This window comes from Coregonus clupeaformis, chromosome 30 (genome assembly GCF_020615455.1).
Source record: "Coregonus clupeaformis isolate EN_2021a chromosome 30, ASM2061545v1, whole genome shotgun sequence".
In the NCBI taxonomy this organism is placed as follows: domain Eukaryota; kingdom Metazoa; phylum Chordata; class Actinopteri; order Salmoniformes; family Salmonidae; genus Coregonus; species Coregonus clupeaformis.
In genome coordinates, this window is record NC_059221.1 from 43302256 (window position 1) to 43320636 (window position 18381).

General features: G+C 49.5%; 1 protein-coding gene across 1 annotated transcript in view; it reads right to left on the reverse strand.

The window, feature by feature from the left end:
• Positions 1-18381, reverse strand: part of LOC121546029 (laminin subunit beta-2-like) — a 47830-nt gene that overhangs the window by 23408 nt on the left and 6041 nt on the right. Inside the window, exons 5-13 of the mRNA XM_045209583.1 lie at positions 11550-11613; positions 11206-11408; positions 10868-10988; positions 10497-10685; positions 7873-8052; positions 7378-7490; positions 7151-7230; positions 6784-6940; positions 3453-3593 (exon numbers count right to left, since the gene is read on the reverse strand). Coding sequence (XP_045065518.1) covers positions 3453-3593; positions 6784-6940; positions 7151-7230; positions 7378-7490; positions 7873-8052; positions 10497-10685; positions 10868-10988; positions 11206-11408; positions 11550-11613 — 1248 coding nt within the window. The remainder of the gene's footprint in view (positions 1-3452; positions 3594-6783; positions 6941-7150; positions 7231-7377; positions 7491-7872; positions 8053-10496; positions 10686-10867; positions 10989-11205; positions 11409-11549; positions 11614-18381) is intronic.

The window sequence follows — 18381 nt, forward strand, 5'->3', positions numbered from 1 at the left end:
CATAGCCTACAGCCCTCCCCAAAGCCTACAGCCCTCTCCATAGCCTACAGCCCTCCCCATAGTCTACAGCCCACCCCATAGCCTACAGTCTACAGCCCTCCACATAGCCTACAGCCCTCCCCATAGCCTACAGCCCTCCCCATAGCCTACAGCCCTCCCCATAGCCTACAGCCCTCCCCATAGCCTACAGCCCTCCCCATAGCCTACAGCCCTCCCCATAGTCTACATGCCCTCCCTATAGCCTACAGCCCTCCCCATAGTCTACAGCCCTCCCCATAGCCTACAGCCTACAGCCCACCCCATAGCCTACAGCCCTCCCCATAGCCTACAGCCCTCCACATAGCCTACAGCCCTCCCCATAGTCTACAGTCCTCCCCATAGCCTACAGCCCACCCCATAGCCTACAGCCCTCCCCATAGCCTACAGCCCTCCCTATAGCCTACAGCCCTCTACATAGCCTACAGCCCTCCTCATAGCCTACAGCCCTTCACATAGCCTACAGCCCTCCCCATAGCCTACAGCCCTCCCCATAGCCTACAGTCCTCCCCATAGTCTACAGCCCTCCACATAGCCTACAGCCCTCCCCATAGCCTACAGCCCTCCCCATAGCCTACAGCCCTCCCCATAGTCTACAGCTTTCCCCTAAGCCTACAGCCCTCCCCATAGTCTACAGTCCTCCCCATAGCCTACAGCCCTCCCCATAGTCTACAGCTTTCCCCTAAGCCTACAGCCCTCCCCATAGTCTACAGTCCTCCCCATAGCCTACAGCCCACCCCATAGCCTACAGCCCTCCCTATAGCCTACAGCCCTCTACATAGCCTACAGCCCTCCTCATAGCCTACAGCCCTTCACATAGCCTACAGCCCTCCCCATAGCCTACAGCCCTCCCCATAGCCTACAGCCCTCCCCATAGTCTACAGCCCTCCACATAGCCTACAGCCCTCCCCATAGCCTACAGCCCTCCCCATAGCCTACAGCCCTCCCCATAGTCTACATCTTTCCCCTAAGCCTACAGCCCTCCCCATAGCCTACAGCCCTCCACATAGTCTACAGCCATCCCCATAGCCTACAGCCCTCCCCATAGCCTACAGCCCTCCACATAGCCTACAGCCTACAGCCCTCCACATAGCCTATAGCATTCCACATAGTCTACAGCCTACAGCCCTCCACATAGTCTACAGCCCTCCACATAGTCTACAGCCTACAGCCCTCCACATAGCCTACAGCATTCCACATAGTATACAGCCTACACTCCTCCCCATAGCCTACAGCCCTCTCCATAGCCTACAGCCCTCCCCATAGCCTACAGCCCTCCACATATTCTACAGCCTACAGCCCTCTCCATAGCCTACAGCCCTCTCCATAGCCTACAGCCCTCTCTATAGCCTACAGCCCTCTACATAGCCTACAGCCCTCCTCATAGCCTACAGCCCTTCACATAGCCTACAGCCCTCCCCATAGCCTACAGCCCTCCCCATAGCCTACAGCCCTCCCCATAGTCTACAGCTTTCCCCTAAGCCTACAGCCCTCCCCATAGCCTACAGCCCTCCACATAGTCTACAGCCCTCCCCATAGCCTACAGCCCTCCCCATAGCCTACAGCCCTCTCCATAGCCTACAGCCCTCCCCATAGCCTACAGCCCTCCACATATTCTACAGCCTACAGCCCTCTCCATAGCCTACAGCCCTCTCCATAGCCTACAGCCCTCCCTATAGCCTACAGCCCTCTACATAGCCTACAGCCCTCCTCATAGCCTACAGCCCTTCACATAGCCTACAGCCCACCCCATAGCCTACAGCCCTCCCCATAGCCTACAGTCCTCCCCTTAGTCTACAGCCCTCCACATAGCCTACAGCCCTCCCCATAGCCTACAGCCCTCCCCATAGCCTACAGCCCTCCCCATAGTCTACAGCTTTCCCCTAAGCCTACAGCCCTCCCCATAGCCTACAGCCCTCCCCATAGCCTACAGTCCTCCCCATAGCCTACAGCCCTCCACATAGTCTACAGCCCTCCCCATAGCCTACAGCCCTCCCCATAGCCTACAGCCCTCCCCATAGCCTACAGCCCTCCACATAGCCTACAGCCTACAGCCCTCCACATAGCCTATAGTATTCCACATAGTCTACAGCCTACAGCCCTCCACCTAGTCTACAGCCCTCCACATAGTCTACAGCCTACTGCCCTCCACATAGCCTACAGCATTCCACATAGTCTACAGCCTACAGCCCTCCCCATAGCCTACAGCCCTCTCCATAGCCTACAGCCCTCCCCATAGCCTACAGCCCTCCACATATTCTACAGCCCTCTCCATAGCCTACAGCCTTCCCTATAGCCTACAGCCCTCTACATAGCCTACAGCCCTCCTCATAGCCTACAGCCCTTCACATAGCCTACAGCCCTCCCCATAGCCTACAGCCCTCCCCATAGCCTACAGCCCTCCCCATAGCCTACAGCCCTCCCCATAGTCTACTGCCCTCCACATAGCCTACAGCCCTCCCCATAGCCTACAGCCCTCCCCATAGCCTACAGCCCTCCCCATAGTCTACAGCTTTCCCCTAAGCCTACAGCCCTCCCCATAGCCTACAGCCCTCCACATAGTCTACAGCCCTCCCCATAGCCTACAGCCCTCCCCATAGCCTACAGCCCTCCCCATAGCCTACAGCCCTCCACATAGCCTACAGCCTACAGCCCTCCACATAGCCTATAGCATTCCACATAGTCTACAGCCTACAGCCCTCCACATAGTCTACAGCCCTCCACATAGTCTACAGCCTACATCCCTCCACATAGCCTACAGCATTCCACATAGTCTATAGCCTACAGCCCTCCCCATAGCCTACAGCCCTCTCCATAGCCTACAGCCCTCTCCATAGCCTACAGCCCTCTCCATAGCCTACAGCCCTCCCCATAGCCTACAGCCCTCCACATAGTCTACAGCCTACAGCCCTCTCCATAGCCTACAGCCCTCTCCATAGCCTACAGCCCTCCCCATAGTCTAAGGCCTACAGCCCTCTCCATAGCCTACAGCCCTCTCCATAGCCTACAGCCCTCCCCATAGCCTACAGCCTACAGCCCTCCCCATAGCCTATAGCCTACAGCCTACCAACCTGACACCTGACTGTTCTATGGAATGTGGAATATGTTTGTGTGGAGAAATTCTCCACTATCTCTACCGTGTGTGTGGGCCACTTTTCACTGGGATTTATCAGCAAAACTTTCTAAGTGCACTAAAACCTAAACTTCCAAAGCTCTCTGTGTGTGATGTAATTCAACCTATATCAAAGACCTTTGCCGTGGTTCAAGGCAAGGGAAGGCAGAGGGAAACATAGAAGTCAGTAACATGTTTATTCATAGAAATTGAATAAATAGATTAGAATATTATAGAATTATATTAATACATACTATTTCTATGGATTTATTTATTTGGAGGGAAGGAACAGGTAGTGTGTTACCGTTTGCTGCAGCTGGCGGATGCGTCTCAGTGCTGCCCTCTGCTGCTGGGCACTGGCGATGCGTTGATGGCGCCTGTGTCTCCTCAGCTGGTTGTTGAGGTGCTCCACACAGTCGACCTCAGCCTGGGGCCTGGCCTTGCCCTGGGGAGAGGTGGAGGAGAGGACTAGGTCAACTGATTTACTGACTATCGACTAATAGGTAAAGTGTGTCCTGCCTTGCTAGGAGCAGAACAACTGCACATGTTCTTTGACTGGGATGAAAGTGAGGAAATCACACGGACACATTCATTCTAACAGACAGAGAAAGAGAGAGAGAGAGAGAGAGTGTATGTGAGGGAAAGATGTTGATAGAGATATATTGCTAGAATGTGTGTGTGAGAGAGAGAGGGGAAGAGAGAGCTGTGGCTGTGTGTGTGTGTGTGTGTGTGTGTGTGTGTGTGTGTGTGTGTGTGTGTGTGTGTGTGTGTGTGTGTGTGTGTGTGTGTGTGTGTGTGTGTGTGTGTGTGTGTGTGTGTGTGTGTGTGTGTGTGTGTGTGTGTGTGTGTGTGTGTGTGTGTGTGTGTGTGCGTGTGTGTATGTATGTATGTATTTATGTGGCAGGCAGCACTAATTCTGGCATCTACTCTTTTTCTGGGTCACTTCAGCCCTGAGCCAGTGTCATAGCTCTGAGTGGAGCCTGTCTGTGGTCTAGCTACTGGGCTCTGGTCTGCTCTGTCTGCAGGCCCACTCTAGCTAACACTCAGAACCTATGCTAGCCAACACATGCCTTTCTGCCCTCTGACATACGCAACATTCTGCCACCCTCGTCTAATGCAAGTTCAACCTCAAAAGAGTTCTGTTGCTCAGCAAGAACTGATGCCAAGTCAATAAAAAGAGAGAAAGAGACGCCAGGAAATGAGAAAGAATAATCAGTGTGGTTAGCGCGCGCGCGCGAGAGAGAGAGAGAGAGAGAGAGAGAGAGAGAGAGAGAGAGAGAGAGAGAGAGAGAGAGAGAGAGAGAGAGAGAGAGAGAGAGACAGAGAGAGAGAGAGAGACAGAGAGAGAGAGAGACAGAGAGAGACAGAGAGGGGGGGAAGTGGTGCTAGAGACAATTATGATTGATATCATTATGATTAGGATTGATATGATTAGGATTAGGATTTATTTCATTATGATTAGGATTGATGTGATTAGGATTAGGATTGATATAATTATGATCGATAGCACCACATGACCACCACATAACCCTTGACACCATAGTATTATAAATAATGTTTTCAAACGTGCAACATTTTGAAAGTGACAACACATTAACCGTTGACCCTTGACCCATGAGTCCAGCTATTGCATGACCCACCATCCCAGCAGGCCCTGTACTCTGTTCTCACAAAACACAACCGATCAACCCCCTTTACACATTCCTTTTTAATGTAGCTTTGAGTAGAGGATGTTGAGGCTTGCCCTGTGGGAGGTGAGAAGACAGGAGGTATGATACGAGGTAACATAACAGAGGGCTGCTGCCTGCTGTTGTTGTCTCCCTGTCTGTTGTTGTCTCCCTGTCTGTTGTTGTCTCCCTGTCTGTTGTTGTGTCCCTGTCTGTTGTTACCTCCCTGTCTGTTGTTGTCTCCCTGTCTGTTGTTGTCTCCCTGTCTGTTGTTGTCTTCCTGTCTGTTGTTGTGTCCCTGTCTGTTGTTGTCTCCCTGTCTGTTGTTGTCTCCCTGTCTGTTGTTGTCTCCCTGTCTGTTGTTGTCTCCCTGTCTGCTGTTGTGTCCCTGTCTGTTGTTGTCTCCCTGTCTGTTGTTGTCTCCCTGTCTGTTGTTGTCTCCCTGTCTGTTGTTGTCTCCCTGTCTGTTGTTGTGTCCCTGTCTGTTGTTGTCTCCCTGTCTGTTGTTGTGTCCCTGTCTGTTGTTGTGTCCCTGTCTGTTGTTGTGTCCCTGTCTGTTGTTGTGTCCCTGTCTGTTGTTGTGTCCCTGTCTGTTGTTACCTCCCTGTCTGTTGTTGTGTCCCTGTCTGTTGTTGTCTCCCTGTCTGTTGCTGTGTCCCTGTCTGTTGTTGTCTCCCTGTCTGTTGCTGTGTCCCTGTCTGTTGTTGTCTCCCTGTCTGTTGTTGTGTCCCTGTCTGTTGCTGTGTCCCTGTCTGTTGTTGTCTCCCTGTCTGTTGCTGTCTCCCTGTCTGTTGTTCCCTCCCTGTCTGTTGTTGTGTCCCTGTCTGTTGTTGTGTCCCTGTCTGTTGTTGTGTCCCTGTCTGTTGTTACCTCCCTGTCTGTTGTTGTGTCCCTGTCTGTTGTTGTCTCCCTGTCTGTTGCTGTGTCCCTGTCTGTTGTTGTCTCCCTGTCTGTTGCTGTGTCCCTGTCTGTTGTTGTCTCCCTGTCTGTTGTTGTGTCCCTGTCTGTTGCTGTGTCCCTGTCTGTTGTTGTCTCCCTGTCTGTTGCTGTGTCCCTGTCTGTTGTTGTGTCCCTGTCTGTTGTTACCTCCCTGTCTGTTGTTGTGTCCCTGTCTGTTGTTGTGTCCCTGTCTGTTGTTGTCTCCCTGTCTGTTGTTGTCTCCCTGTCTGTTGTTGTCTCCCTGTCTGTTGTTGTCTTCCTGTCTGTTGTTGTGTCCCTGTCTGTTGTTGTCTCCCTGTCTGTTGTTGTCTCCCTGTCTGTTGTTGTCTTCCTGTCTGTTGTTGTGTCCCTGTCTGTTGTTGTCTCCCTGTCTGTTGTTGTGTCCCTGTCTGTTGTTGTCTCCCTGTCTGTTGTTGTCTCCATGTCTGTTGTTGTCTCCCTGTCTGTTGTTGTCTCCCTGTCTGTTGTTGTCTCCCTGTCTGTTGTTGTCTCCCTGTCTGTTGTTGTGTCCCTGTCTGTTGTTGTGTCCCTGTCCGAACCCAGGTACAGATAAACCCAGTCAAACACCACAACAGGACCCAGGTACAGATAAAGGCCTCAGATACTGTTCTACACAGCGACTAAGCAGACATACAGTTTCAAATCCACTGAGAATGACCTTGAATAGAAAAGAATAGAGTGAAATGACCTGAAGTTAACAACTTGTGTACCAGATCAAACATGAAAAGGTTTAGTCTGAAACCATATGTCTCATAGATAAAGGATTGCACGGTCGGATAGTATATCAGTGGAAGGTGCTTACTTAGACACATTGTTTAAAGCACAAGACATTTCACTTCCTAAAATATCACCAGAGCAAGACTAAACATCGTCCAAGGATTCTACATTCATCAATGTAGCAGGTGGGAGCTGTGATCAGCAAAGTATGTTTGTAAGGACTAAATTCACACTAGACTATACTCAAATGTCATCTACCGTATGAATGGTGCCCTAGTGGACAGCTTTTCTGTTTGTACTGTGTATGCTCACCGGAAGGTTGTGGTCACTAGGTGAGTGGCCAACGGCGTCCTCTGCCTCGTATTTGTAGTAGTCCAGCGGGGCACAGAAGTACCCAGGCTGCACGTCAGAACACCGTCGACCAATCAGATTCCTCCGACAGTCACACTGGCCATTTTCAACCATACACCTGCATATACACAGACATACACATAGATGTCATAGTCTCGCTCATTTACAAAATCGCGAGTCAACAAACAGTTAAGAAACGTAGACATGTACAGTATGATAATTTGATTGAATGTAACACCTAACAATAAAGAACAGTTTCCTATTCAGTGCCATCAACCAAACACACACACACACGAGATAAGCAATTCTCCTGCAACGTCGGGCGTACCTGTTGCTGTAGGCTCCACCAAAGTCACAGTCACATGCTCTGCAGCCTGCTAGGTCATTACTGAGACCCCAGTACTCTGGCTAAAGGGCACACACACAACATCATGACCACAGCCTCAGAAACTTCCATACAATAATTGCAAGATGAGGCATCAGAAAGGAATAGTGTATAACATGGGACAAACGGTGTGTGAGAAGGTCTACGAAAGCGCTCAGGGCCAGTCTTACCAGACACTGGTTGCAGTAGTGGCCTGTGACGTATCTCTTACAGGAGCAGTCCCCGCTGATCTGATCACATGGTGCTCCCGGCATTATAATCCCTCGAGGGTCACAGTTACACGCTGAGGGTAACAAACACACACACACACACACACACACACATACGGTTTACACCAGGGGTGTCAAATGAGGGGGCCGCATTCGGTCTTCAACGAGGTCCGGAGGGCCACACTGAAAATGTGTTATATTTCCTCGCTGTACAAATTAGCAAAAAATTGTCCTCTTTACATCGTTTTGGGAATTTTCGAGACTCCCTGACTGCCTAGCTTTCATTTAGGTGATTATTATCCAGCTGGTCCTTCTACACATTTCTACACAGTTTCGGTTTGGTTTTAGTCATTTTGAAGTATATTGAGTTCATCCCCCCGGCCCCCAAAAAACAATATATTAAAAAAAAAACACACAAGTGCACACACACGCACACACGCACACACACACACTCACGTTGGCAGCCCTGTGGGTCGTTCTGGCTCAGGCCGTAGTATCCCTCCTTGCAGTAGTCACAGCGGGTCCCCTTCACATTCAGCTTACAGCGGCACTGCCCCGCGATCATACTCATGTCCTGGTCTGTGTGGCTGTCACATATACCTCCCTCCATGGAACCCACAGGATCACAGTCACACGCTGGAGACAGAGAGGGAGAACAGGAAGATAGAGAGACAGAGTGGTGTATAGAGAGGACAAGATGGGCAAAGAGTGAGTATTCCATCTACACTGTATAACCAACAACACATAGAGGTATGCAGACAGCAGAACACAAGACTAATGTGTTTTATTCCAGACACCCTCTACTCACCAGTTCAGACTCCTGGATCTCTGATGTGTTTTATTCCAGACCCCCTCTACTCACCAGTACAGACTCCTGGGTCTCTGATGTGTTTTATTCCAGACCCCCTCTACTCACCAGTACAGACTCCTGGATCTCTGATGTGTTTTATTCCAGACCCCCTCTACTCACCAGTACAGACTCCTGGATCTCTGATGTGTTTTATTCCAGACCCCCTCTACTCACCAGTACAGACTCCTGGGTCTCTGATGTGTTTTATTCCAGACCCCCTCTACTCACCAGTACAGACTCCTGGATCTCGGATGTGTTTTATTCCAGACCCCCTCTACTCACCAGTACAGACTCCTGGATCTCTAATGTGTTTTATTCCAGACCCCCTCTACTCACCAGTACAGACTCCTGGGTCTCTGATGTGTTTTATTCCAGACCCCCTCTACTCACCAGTACAGACTCCTGGATCTCTGATGTGTTTTATTCCAGACCCCCTCTACTCACCAGTACAGACTCCTGGGTCTCTGATGTGTTTTATTCCAGACCCCCTCTACTCACCAGTACAGACTCCTGGGTCTCTGATGTGTTTTATTCCAGACCCCCCTCTACTCACCAGTACAGACTCCTGGATCTCTGATGTGTTTTATTCCAGACCCCCTCTACTCACCAGTACAGACTCCTGGGTCTCTGATGTGTTTTATTCCAGACCCCCTTTACTCACCAGTACAGACTCCTGGGTCTCTGATGTGTTTTATTCCATACCCCCTCTACTCACCAGTACAGACTCCTGGATCTCTGATGTGTTTTATTCCAGACCCCCTCTACTCACCAGTACAGACTCCTGGATCTCTGATGTGTTTTATTCCAGACCCCCTCTACTCACCAGTACAGACTCCTGGGTCTCTGATGTGTTTTATTCCAGACCCCCTCTACTCACCAGTACAGACTCCTGGATCTCTGATGTGTTTTATTCCAGACCCCCTCTACTCATCAGTACAGACTCCTGGATCTCTGATGTGTTTTATTCCAGACCCCCTCTCCTCACCAGTACAGACTCCTGGATCTCTGATGTGTTTTATTCCAGACCCCCTCTACTCACCAGTACAGACTCCTGGGTCTCTGATGTGTTTTATTCCAGACCCCCTCTACTCACCAGTACAGACCTCTGGATCTCTGATGTGTTTTATTCCAGACCCCCTCTACTCACCAGTACAGACTCCTGGGTCTCTGATGTGTTTTATTCCAGACCCCCTCTACTCACCAGTACAGACTCCTGGATCTCTGATGTGTTTTATTCCAGACCCCCTCTACTCACCAGTACAGACTCCTGGATCTCTGAGTGTGTTTTATTCCAGACCCCCTCTACTCACCAGTACAGACTCCTGGATCTCTGATGTGTTTTATTCCAGACCCCCTCTACTCACCAGTACAGACTCCTGGGTCTCTGATGTGTTTTATTCCAGACCCCCTCTACTCACCAGTACAGACTCCTGGGTCTCTGATGTGTTTTATTCCAGACCCCCTCTACTCACCAGTACAGACTCCTGGGTCTCTGATGTGTTTTATTCCAGACCCCCTCTACTCACCAGTACAGACTCCTGGATCTCTGATGTGTTTTATTCCAGACCCCCTCTACTCACCAGTACAGACTCCTGGGTCTCTGATGTGTTTTATTCCAGACCCCCCTCTACTCACCAGTACAGACTCCTGGGTCTCTGATGTGTTTTATTCCAGACCCCCCTCTACTCACCAGTACAGACTCCTGGGTCTCTGATGTGTTTTATTCCAGACCCCCTCTACTCACCAGTACAGACTCCTGGGTCTCTGATGTGTTTTATTCCAGACCCCCTCTACTCACCAGTACAGACTCCTGGATCTCTGATGTGTTTTATTCCAGACCCCCTCTACTCACCAGTAAAGACTCCTGGGTCTCTGATGTGTTTTATTCCAGACCCCCTCTACTCACCAGTAAAGACTCCTGGGTCTCTGATGTGTTTTATTCCAGACCCCCTCTACTCACCAGTACAGACTCCTGGGTCTCTGATGTGTTTTATTCCAGACCCCCTCTACTCACCAGTACAGACTCCTGGATCTCTGATGTGTTTTATTCCAGACCCCCTCTACTCACCAGTACAGACTCCTGGATCTCTGATGTGTTTTATTCCAGACCCCCTCTACTCACCAGTACAGACTCCTGGGTCTCTGATGTGTTTTATTCCAGACCCCCTCTACTCACCAGTACAGACTCCTGGGTCTCTGATGTGTTTTATTCCAGACCCCCTCTACTCACCAGTACAGACTCCTGGATCTCTGATGTCCCTGCTGGGGTCCTGGTAGTAGAAGGGTTTACACATCTCACAGGTGCGTCCCATGGTGTTGTGGAGACAGTCGTCACAGACGCCACCGTTGGCATTGCCCGTGGACAGGTACACCGCCATGTCAAAGTGACACTGGTTGGAGTGACCGTTACAGTTGCATTCTGGGTAAAGAAGCAAAAAATCACAAACATCAGAAATGGTCCTGCGTGTTGTTTCTGCAGCTATGTGTGTAGTGTTAATTCTACATATGGTTTGGGGTTGGATGTTTACATCAACAGATTTCTCCCACTACAAGTGAGTTTGCGTTGTTTTACTACTACCGGTGACTAAAGTGTAGTCTCACCTTTGCATGTGTGAGGGTTGTCGGCCTCGGCTGGGCTCCAGGGCAGGTCATTGTGGAAGTCTCTGCAGTGCTCACAGTTCAACCCCTCAGTGTTGTGTTCGCAAACACATCGCCCATGGATCTGACCAATCACAGCACAGAAAGAAAACATGACAGTTATCATTGTCTCTTGGACATTTTGTTCACAGTCATCTTCATATGCAATGACCATGGGTTCCCACACAGGGACATGTGACGTAAACCAAGGTCTAAAAATAGTTGACTGGACATGACCCACCATGCCTCTGTCCCACCCACCACGCCCCTGTCCCACCCACCATTTTCTCCGTCCCACCCACCATGCCGTTGTCCCTGGCGTCCACCCCTGGTACGGGGGCACACTCGGAGGCGTGTCCGTAGCAGAAGCAGCTGCCCCTCACCACCAGCTCATACAGGGAGTAGTAGTACTTCTGCAGAACGTCAGAGCGCCGGTCCAGCAGGTTATCTCCCAGGGTGTGCAGCTTGGTGAAATTGATCCGTAGGTTGGTGATCCGCAGCAGCTCTACGGAATAAAAGCGGGTGTTTACATCAATTTGTCATTTTTTGAATTAATGTCCTACAGAATTTATAATTTATAGGTTACTTTCAGTCGTCCTCTGACTTGTTCTCTGAATTGATCTCATTTCCCAAGTATTTGTCTCACCTTGAATCTCAAGACTGTATGGGTCTTTCACATGTATGGCAGGGTCAAGCACTTTATAAATGACCTGAAAGAGATGAAAAAGTAATAAAGAGATTGAACTAACAGTTCATGAACAGATCCGTTGTAATCATACATTCATATCAATGACTCACCCTCAAATGGACCATCAATACCAGAGTTCTACAATACTATTTACATAATCAACTGGACATTACAACAGCCTGAACCTCAATATAGTCCTGGGCATATATTGAACTCTAACAATGGGGGATGGAAAGGGTCTGTTGAAATGAATACTGTAGTGGTGTGAGAAAGGTAACACAAGCTTCCTCTCTGGTTCCACTCCCCAACAGTAAGTGGGTCATTTTAAAACACATAAAAAATTAAAAAATAAAATATATATATATTTGTTGTTTTATTTATTTATTTGTTGTGTCCTTTATGCTGAAAAAATCTAGTCATATGCATTATAGAAAATAATGGGGTCTAGCAAATTGGATTGTCCCAATGGTGATGTGTAGAGGTGTAGTGACATGTTTTGACTAGATAAATAATACAGAAAGAGAAATTGGCTCAGTTAAAATGTTTCTACTCAAAAATGTATATTTGGGTGCCGTGTTCAAAATACATATTTTGTATTTATATTGCATTTTTTTATTTAACTTTTGTATGAACATTTCTCCCAGTGATAAAACACAGTGCTAAAGGTTTTAAAACAGAGGCTGCTGTATGCCTGTAGATGACATCACCATAATCAAGCACTGGGAGAAGCGTTGCTTGAACAATATTCCTTCTACTTTCCAAAGTGAAGCAGGATTTATTTAAATAAAATAGTTTTTTGGGGAACTGAGCAAATTATAGGTCTTGTGAGCGGAAACTTTAACACTGTGAGACTTTTCCGCAACTTCCCGCGCGCGTTTACAGTGAACACTGAGGCTGTACCCTTACAGTTCTAGATAGCTTTTTATTTATATGACATAGCCTACAGTAGCCTATATGTGGTGTTCAATGCCGGCCTACATTGCAGGATACTTTAAAACACGTTTTTACATTATGAAGGGCTTGACATGAATTCTTGATTTTTTTACTTGGTTTGTAACACCATGGGCCAAATAAGTAACTGTAAATTGGATTGTGTTGTATGATGCAAGATACCACTTTACAAAATAATATTTATTATTATTACCATACAGAGAATTAGACAATGTAGGCTACCCCTCTGAGGTGGAAGTTGGGAGAGTTATATTTGGGTGTTTCAGTGAAACGTAAGTGAGGGAGACCCCGCTCTCTCGCTTTCCCAGATGTTTAGTTCATTTCATTCCGATCTCCTTTGCATTATTGTAGCCATTTTCTGTAGCCTGTCAACTATGCCTCTGTCTATCCCTGTTCTCTCCTCTCCGCACAGGCTATACAAACGCCTCACATTGCGTGGCTGCTGCCTCTCTAACCTGGTGGTCCCTGCACGCACGACCCACGTGGAGTTCCAGGTCTCCGGCAGCCTCTGGAACTGCCGTTCTGCGGCCAACAAGGCAGAGTTCATCTCAGCCTATGCTACCCTCCAGTCCCTCGACTTCTTGGCGCTGACGGAAACATGGATTACCACTGAAAACACTGCTACTCCTACTGCTCTCTCCTCGTCTGACCATGTGTTCTCGCATACCCCGAGAGCATCTGGTCAGCGGGGTGGTGGCACAGGAATCCTCATCTCTCCCAAGTGGACATTCTCTCTTTTACCCCTGACCCATCTGTCTATCTCCTCATTTGAATGCCATGCTGTCACAGTCACTAGCCCATTCAAGCTTAACATCCTTGTCATTTATCGCCCTCCAGGTTCCCTTGGAGAGTTCATCAATGAGCTTGACGCCTTGATAAGTTCCTTTCCTGAGGATGGCTCACCCCTCACAGTTCTGGGTGACTTTAACCTCCCTACGTATACCTTTGACTAATTTCTCTCTGCCTCCTTCTTTCCACTCCTCTCCTCTTTTGACCTCACCCTCTCACCGTCCCCCCCTACTCACAAGGCAGGCAATACGCTTGACCTCATCTTTACTAGATACTGTTCTTCTACTAATCTCACTGCAACTCCCCTCCATGTCTCCGACCACTACTTTGTATCCTTTTCTCTGTCGCTCTCCTCCAACACTACTCACTCAGCCCCTACTCAGATGGTAATGCGCCGTCGCAACCTTCGCTCTCTCTCTCCCGCTACTCTCTCCTCTTCCATCCTATCATCTCTTCCCTCTGCTCAATCCTTCTCCCTCCAATCTCCTGATTCTGCCTCCTCAACCCTCCCCTCCTCCCTTTGGAAATGGAGGAAAACTAGACTCCCTGCGGACCTGGCATCTTTTCACTCCATCATCTCTACATTTTCTTCCTCTGTTTCTGCTGCTAAAGCCACTTTCTACCACTCTAAATTCCAAGCATCTGCCTCTAACCCTAGGAAGCTCTTTGCCACCTTCTCCTCCCTGCTGAATCATCCTCCCCCCTCCTCCCTCTCTGTGGATGACTTCGTCAACCATTTTGAAAAGAAGGTTGACGACATTGTTAAGTCAAATGACACTGCTGGTCCTGCTCACACTGCCCTATCCTATTCTTTGACTTCTTTCTCCCCTCGCTCTCCAGATGAAATCTTGCGACTTGTGACGGCCGGCCGCCCAACAACCTGCCCGCTTGACCCTATCCCCTCCTCTCTTCCTCCAGACCATCTCCGGTGACCTTCTCCCTTACCTCACCTCGCTCATCAACTCATCCTTGACCGCTGGCTATGTCCCTTCCGTCTTCAAGAGAGCGAGAGTTGCACCCCTTCTCAAAAAACCTACACTCGATCCCTCCGATGTCAACAACTACAGACCAGTATCCCTTCTTTCTTTTCTCTCCAAAACGCTTGAGCGTGCCATCTTTAGCCAACTCTCTTGCTATCTCTCTCAGAATGACCTTCTTGATCCAAACCAGTCAGGTTTCAAGACTGGTCATTCAACTGAGACTGCTCTTCTCTGTGTCACGGAGGCTCTCCGCACTGCTAAAGCTAACTCTCTCTCCTCTGCTCTTGTCCTTCTAGACCTGTCTGCTGCCTTTGATACTGTGAACCATCAGATCCTCCTCTCCGAGTTGGGCATCTCCGGCGCGGCTCACTTTTGGATTACGACCTACCTGACCGGTCGCTCCTACCAAGTGGCGTGGCGAGAATCTGTCTCCGCACCACGTGCTCTCACCACTGGTGTCCCCCAGGGCTCAGTTCTAGACTCTCTCCTATTCTCGCTATACACCAAGTCACTTGGCTCTGTCATATCCTCACATGGCCTCTCCTATCATTGCTACGCAGATGACACACAACTAATCTTCTCCTTTCCCCCTTCTGATAACCAAGGTGGCGAATCGCATCTCTGCATGTCTGGCAGACATATCAGTGTGGATGACGGATCACCACCTCAAGCTGAACATCGGCAAGACGGAGCTGCTCTTCCTCCCGGGGAAGGACTGCCCGTTCCATGATCTCGCCATCACGGTTGACAACTCCGTTGTGTCCTCCTCCCAGAGTGCGAAGAGCCTTGGCGTGACCCTGGACAACACCCTGTCATTCTCCGCTAACATCAAGGCGGTGACCCGATCCTGTAGGTTCATGCTCTACAACATTCGGAGAGTACGACCCTGCCTTACACAGGAAGCGGCACAGGTCCTAATCCAGGCACTTGTCATCTCCCGTCTGGATTACTGCAACTCGCTGTTGGCTGGGCTCCCTGCCTGTGCCATTAAACCCCCACAACTCATGCAGAATGCCGCAGCCCGTCTGGTGTTCAACCTTCCCAAGTTCTCTCACGTCACCCCGCTCCTCCGCACACTCCACTGGCTTCCAGTTGAAGCTCGCATCTGCTACAAGACCATGGTGCTTGCCTACGGAGCTGTGAGGGGAACGGCACCTCCGTACCTTCAGGCTCTGATCAGTCCCTACACCCAAACGAGGGCATTGCGTTCATCCACCTCTGGCCTGCTGGCCCCCCTACCTCTGCGGAAGCACAGTTCCCGCTCAGCCCAGTCAAAACTGTTCGCTGCTCTGGCACCCCAATGGTGGAACAAGCTCCCTCACGACGCCAGGACAGCGGAGTCAAATCAAATCAAATCAAATCAAATTTTATTGGTCACATGCGCCGAATACAACAGGTGCAGACATTACAGTGAAATGCTTACTTACAGCCCTTAACCAACAGTGCATTTATTTTAAACAAAAAAAGTAAGAATAAAACAACAACAAAAAAAGTGTTGAGAAAAAAGAGCAGAAGTAAAATAAAGTGACAGTAGGGAGGCTATATATACAGTAAAATAAAGTGACAGTAGGGAGGCTATATATACAGGGGGTACCGTTGCAGAGTCAATGTGCGGGGGCACCGGCTAGTTGAGGTAGTTGAGGTAATATGTACATGTGGGTAGAGTTAAAGTGACTATGCATAAATACTTAACAGAGTAGCAGCAGCGTAAAAGGATGGGGTGGGGGGGCAGTGCAAATAGTCCGGGTAGCCATGATTAGCTGTTCAGGAGTCTTATGGCTTGGGGGTAGAAGCTGTTGAGAAGTCTTTTGGACCTAGACTTGGCACTCCGGTACCGCTTGCCGTGCGGTAGCAGAGAGAACAGTCTATGACTAGGGTGGCTGGAGTCTTTGACAATTTTGAGGGCCTTCCTCTGACACCGCCTGGTATAGAGGTCCTGAATGGCAGGGAGCTTTGCCCCAGTGATGTACTGGGCCGTACGCACTACCCTCTGTAGTGCCTTGCGGTCAGAGGCCAAGCAGTTGCCATACCAGGCGGTGATGCAACCAGTCAGGATGCTCTCGATGGTGCAGCTGTAGAATTTTTTGAGGATCTGAGGACCCATGCCAAATCTTTTTAGTCTCCTGAGGGGGAATAGGCTTTGTCGTGCCCTCTTCACGACTGTCTTGGTGTGTTTGGACCATGATAGTTCGTTGGTGATGTGGACACCAAGGAACTTGAAGCTCTCAACCTGTTCCACTACAGCCCCGTCGATGAGAATGGGGGCGTGCTCAGTCCTCTTTTTTTTTCCTGTAGTCCACAATCATCTCCTTTGTCTTGGTCACGTTGAGGGAGAGGTTGTTGTCCTGGCACCACACGGCCAGATCTCTGACCTCCTCCCTATAGGCTGTCTCATCGTTGTCGGTGATCAGGCCTACCACTGTTGTGTCGTCGGCAAACTTAATGATGGTGTTGGAGTCGTGCCTGGCCATGCAGTCATGGGTGAACAGAGAGTACAGGAGGGGACTGAGCACGCACCCCTGAGGGGCCCCCGTGTTGAGGATCAGTGTGGCAGATGTGTTGTTACCTACCCTTACCACCTGGGGGCGGCCCGTCAGGAAGTCCAGGATCCAGTTGCAGAGGGAGGTGTTTAGTCCCAGGATCCTTAGCTTAGTGATGAGCTTAGAGGGCACTATGGTGTTGAATGCTGAGCTGTAGTCAATGAATAGCATTCTCACGTAGGTGTTCCTCTTGTCCAGGTGGGAAAGGGCAGTGTGGAGTGCGATAGAGATTGCATCATCTGTGGATCTGTTGGGGCGGTATGCAAATTGGAGTGGGTCTAGGGTTTCTGGGATTATGCTGTTGATGTGAGCCATGACCAGTCTTTCAAAGCACTTCATGGCTACAGACGTCAGTGCTACGGGTCGGTAGTCATTTAGGCAGGTTATCTTAGAGTTCTTGGGCACGGGGACTATGGTGGTCTGCTTGAAACATGTTGGTATTACAGACTCAGTCAGGGACATGTTGAAAATGTCAGTGAAGACACTTGCCAGTTGGTCAGCACATGCTCGAAGTACACGTCCTGGTAATCTGTCTGGCCCTGCGGCCTTGTGAATGTTGACCTGCTTAAAAGTCTTACTCACATCGGCTACGGAGAGCGTGATCACATAGTCATCCGGAACAGCTGGTGCTCTCATGCATGCTTCAGTGTTGCTTGCCTCAAGCGAGCATAGAAGTGGTTTAGCTCGTCTGGTAGGCTTGTGTCACTGGGCAGCTCGCGGCTGTGCTTCCCTTTGTAGTCTGTAATAGTTTTTCAAGCCCTGCCACATCCGACGAGCGTCAGAGCCAGTGTAGTATGATTCAATCTTAGACCTGTATTGACTCTTTGCCTGTTTGATGGTTCGTCGGAGGTCATAGCGGGATTTCTTATAAGCGTCCGGGTTAGAGTCCCGTTCCTTGAAAGCGGCAGCTCTACCCTTTAGCTCAGTGCGGATGTTTCCTGTAATCCATGGCTTCTGGTTGGGGTATGTACGTACGGTCACTGTGGGGACGACATCATCGATGCACTTATTGATGAAGCCAGTGACTGATGTGGTGTACTCCTCAATGCTGTCTGAAGAATCCCGGGAACATGTTCCAGTCTGTGCTAGCAAAACAGTCCTGTAGCTTAGCATCTGCGTCATCTGACCACTTTTTTATTAACCGAATCACTGGTGCTTCCTGCTTCAGTTTTTGCTTATAAGCAGGAATCAGGAGGATAGAGTTATGGTCAGATTTGCCAAATGGAGGCGAGGGAGAGCTTTGTATGCGTCTCTGTGTGTGGAGTAAAGGTGGTCTAGAGTTTTTTTCCCTCTGGTTGCACATTTAACATGCTGGTAGAAATTAGGTAGAACGGATTTAAGTTTCCCTGCATTAAAGTCCCCGGCCACTAGGAGCGCTGCATCTGGATGAGCGTTTTCCTGTTGATTAATGGCCTTGTACAACTCATTCAGAGCAATCTTAATGCCAGCATTGGTTTGTGGTGGTAAATAGACAGCTATGAAAAATATAGATGAAAACTCTCTTGGTAAATAGTGTGGTCTACAGCTTAT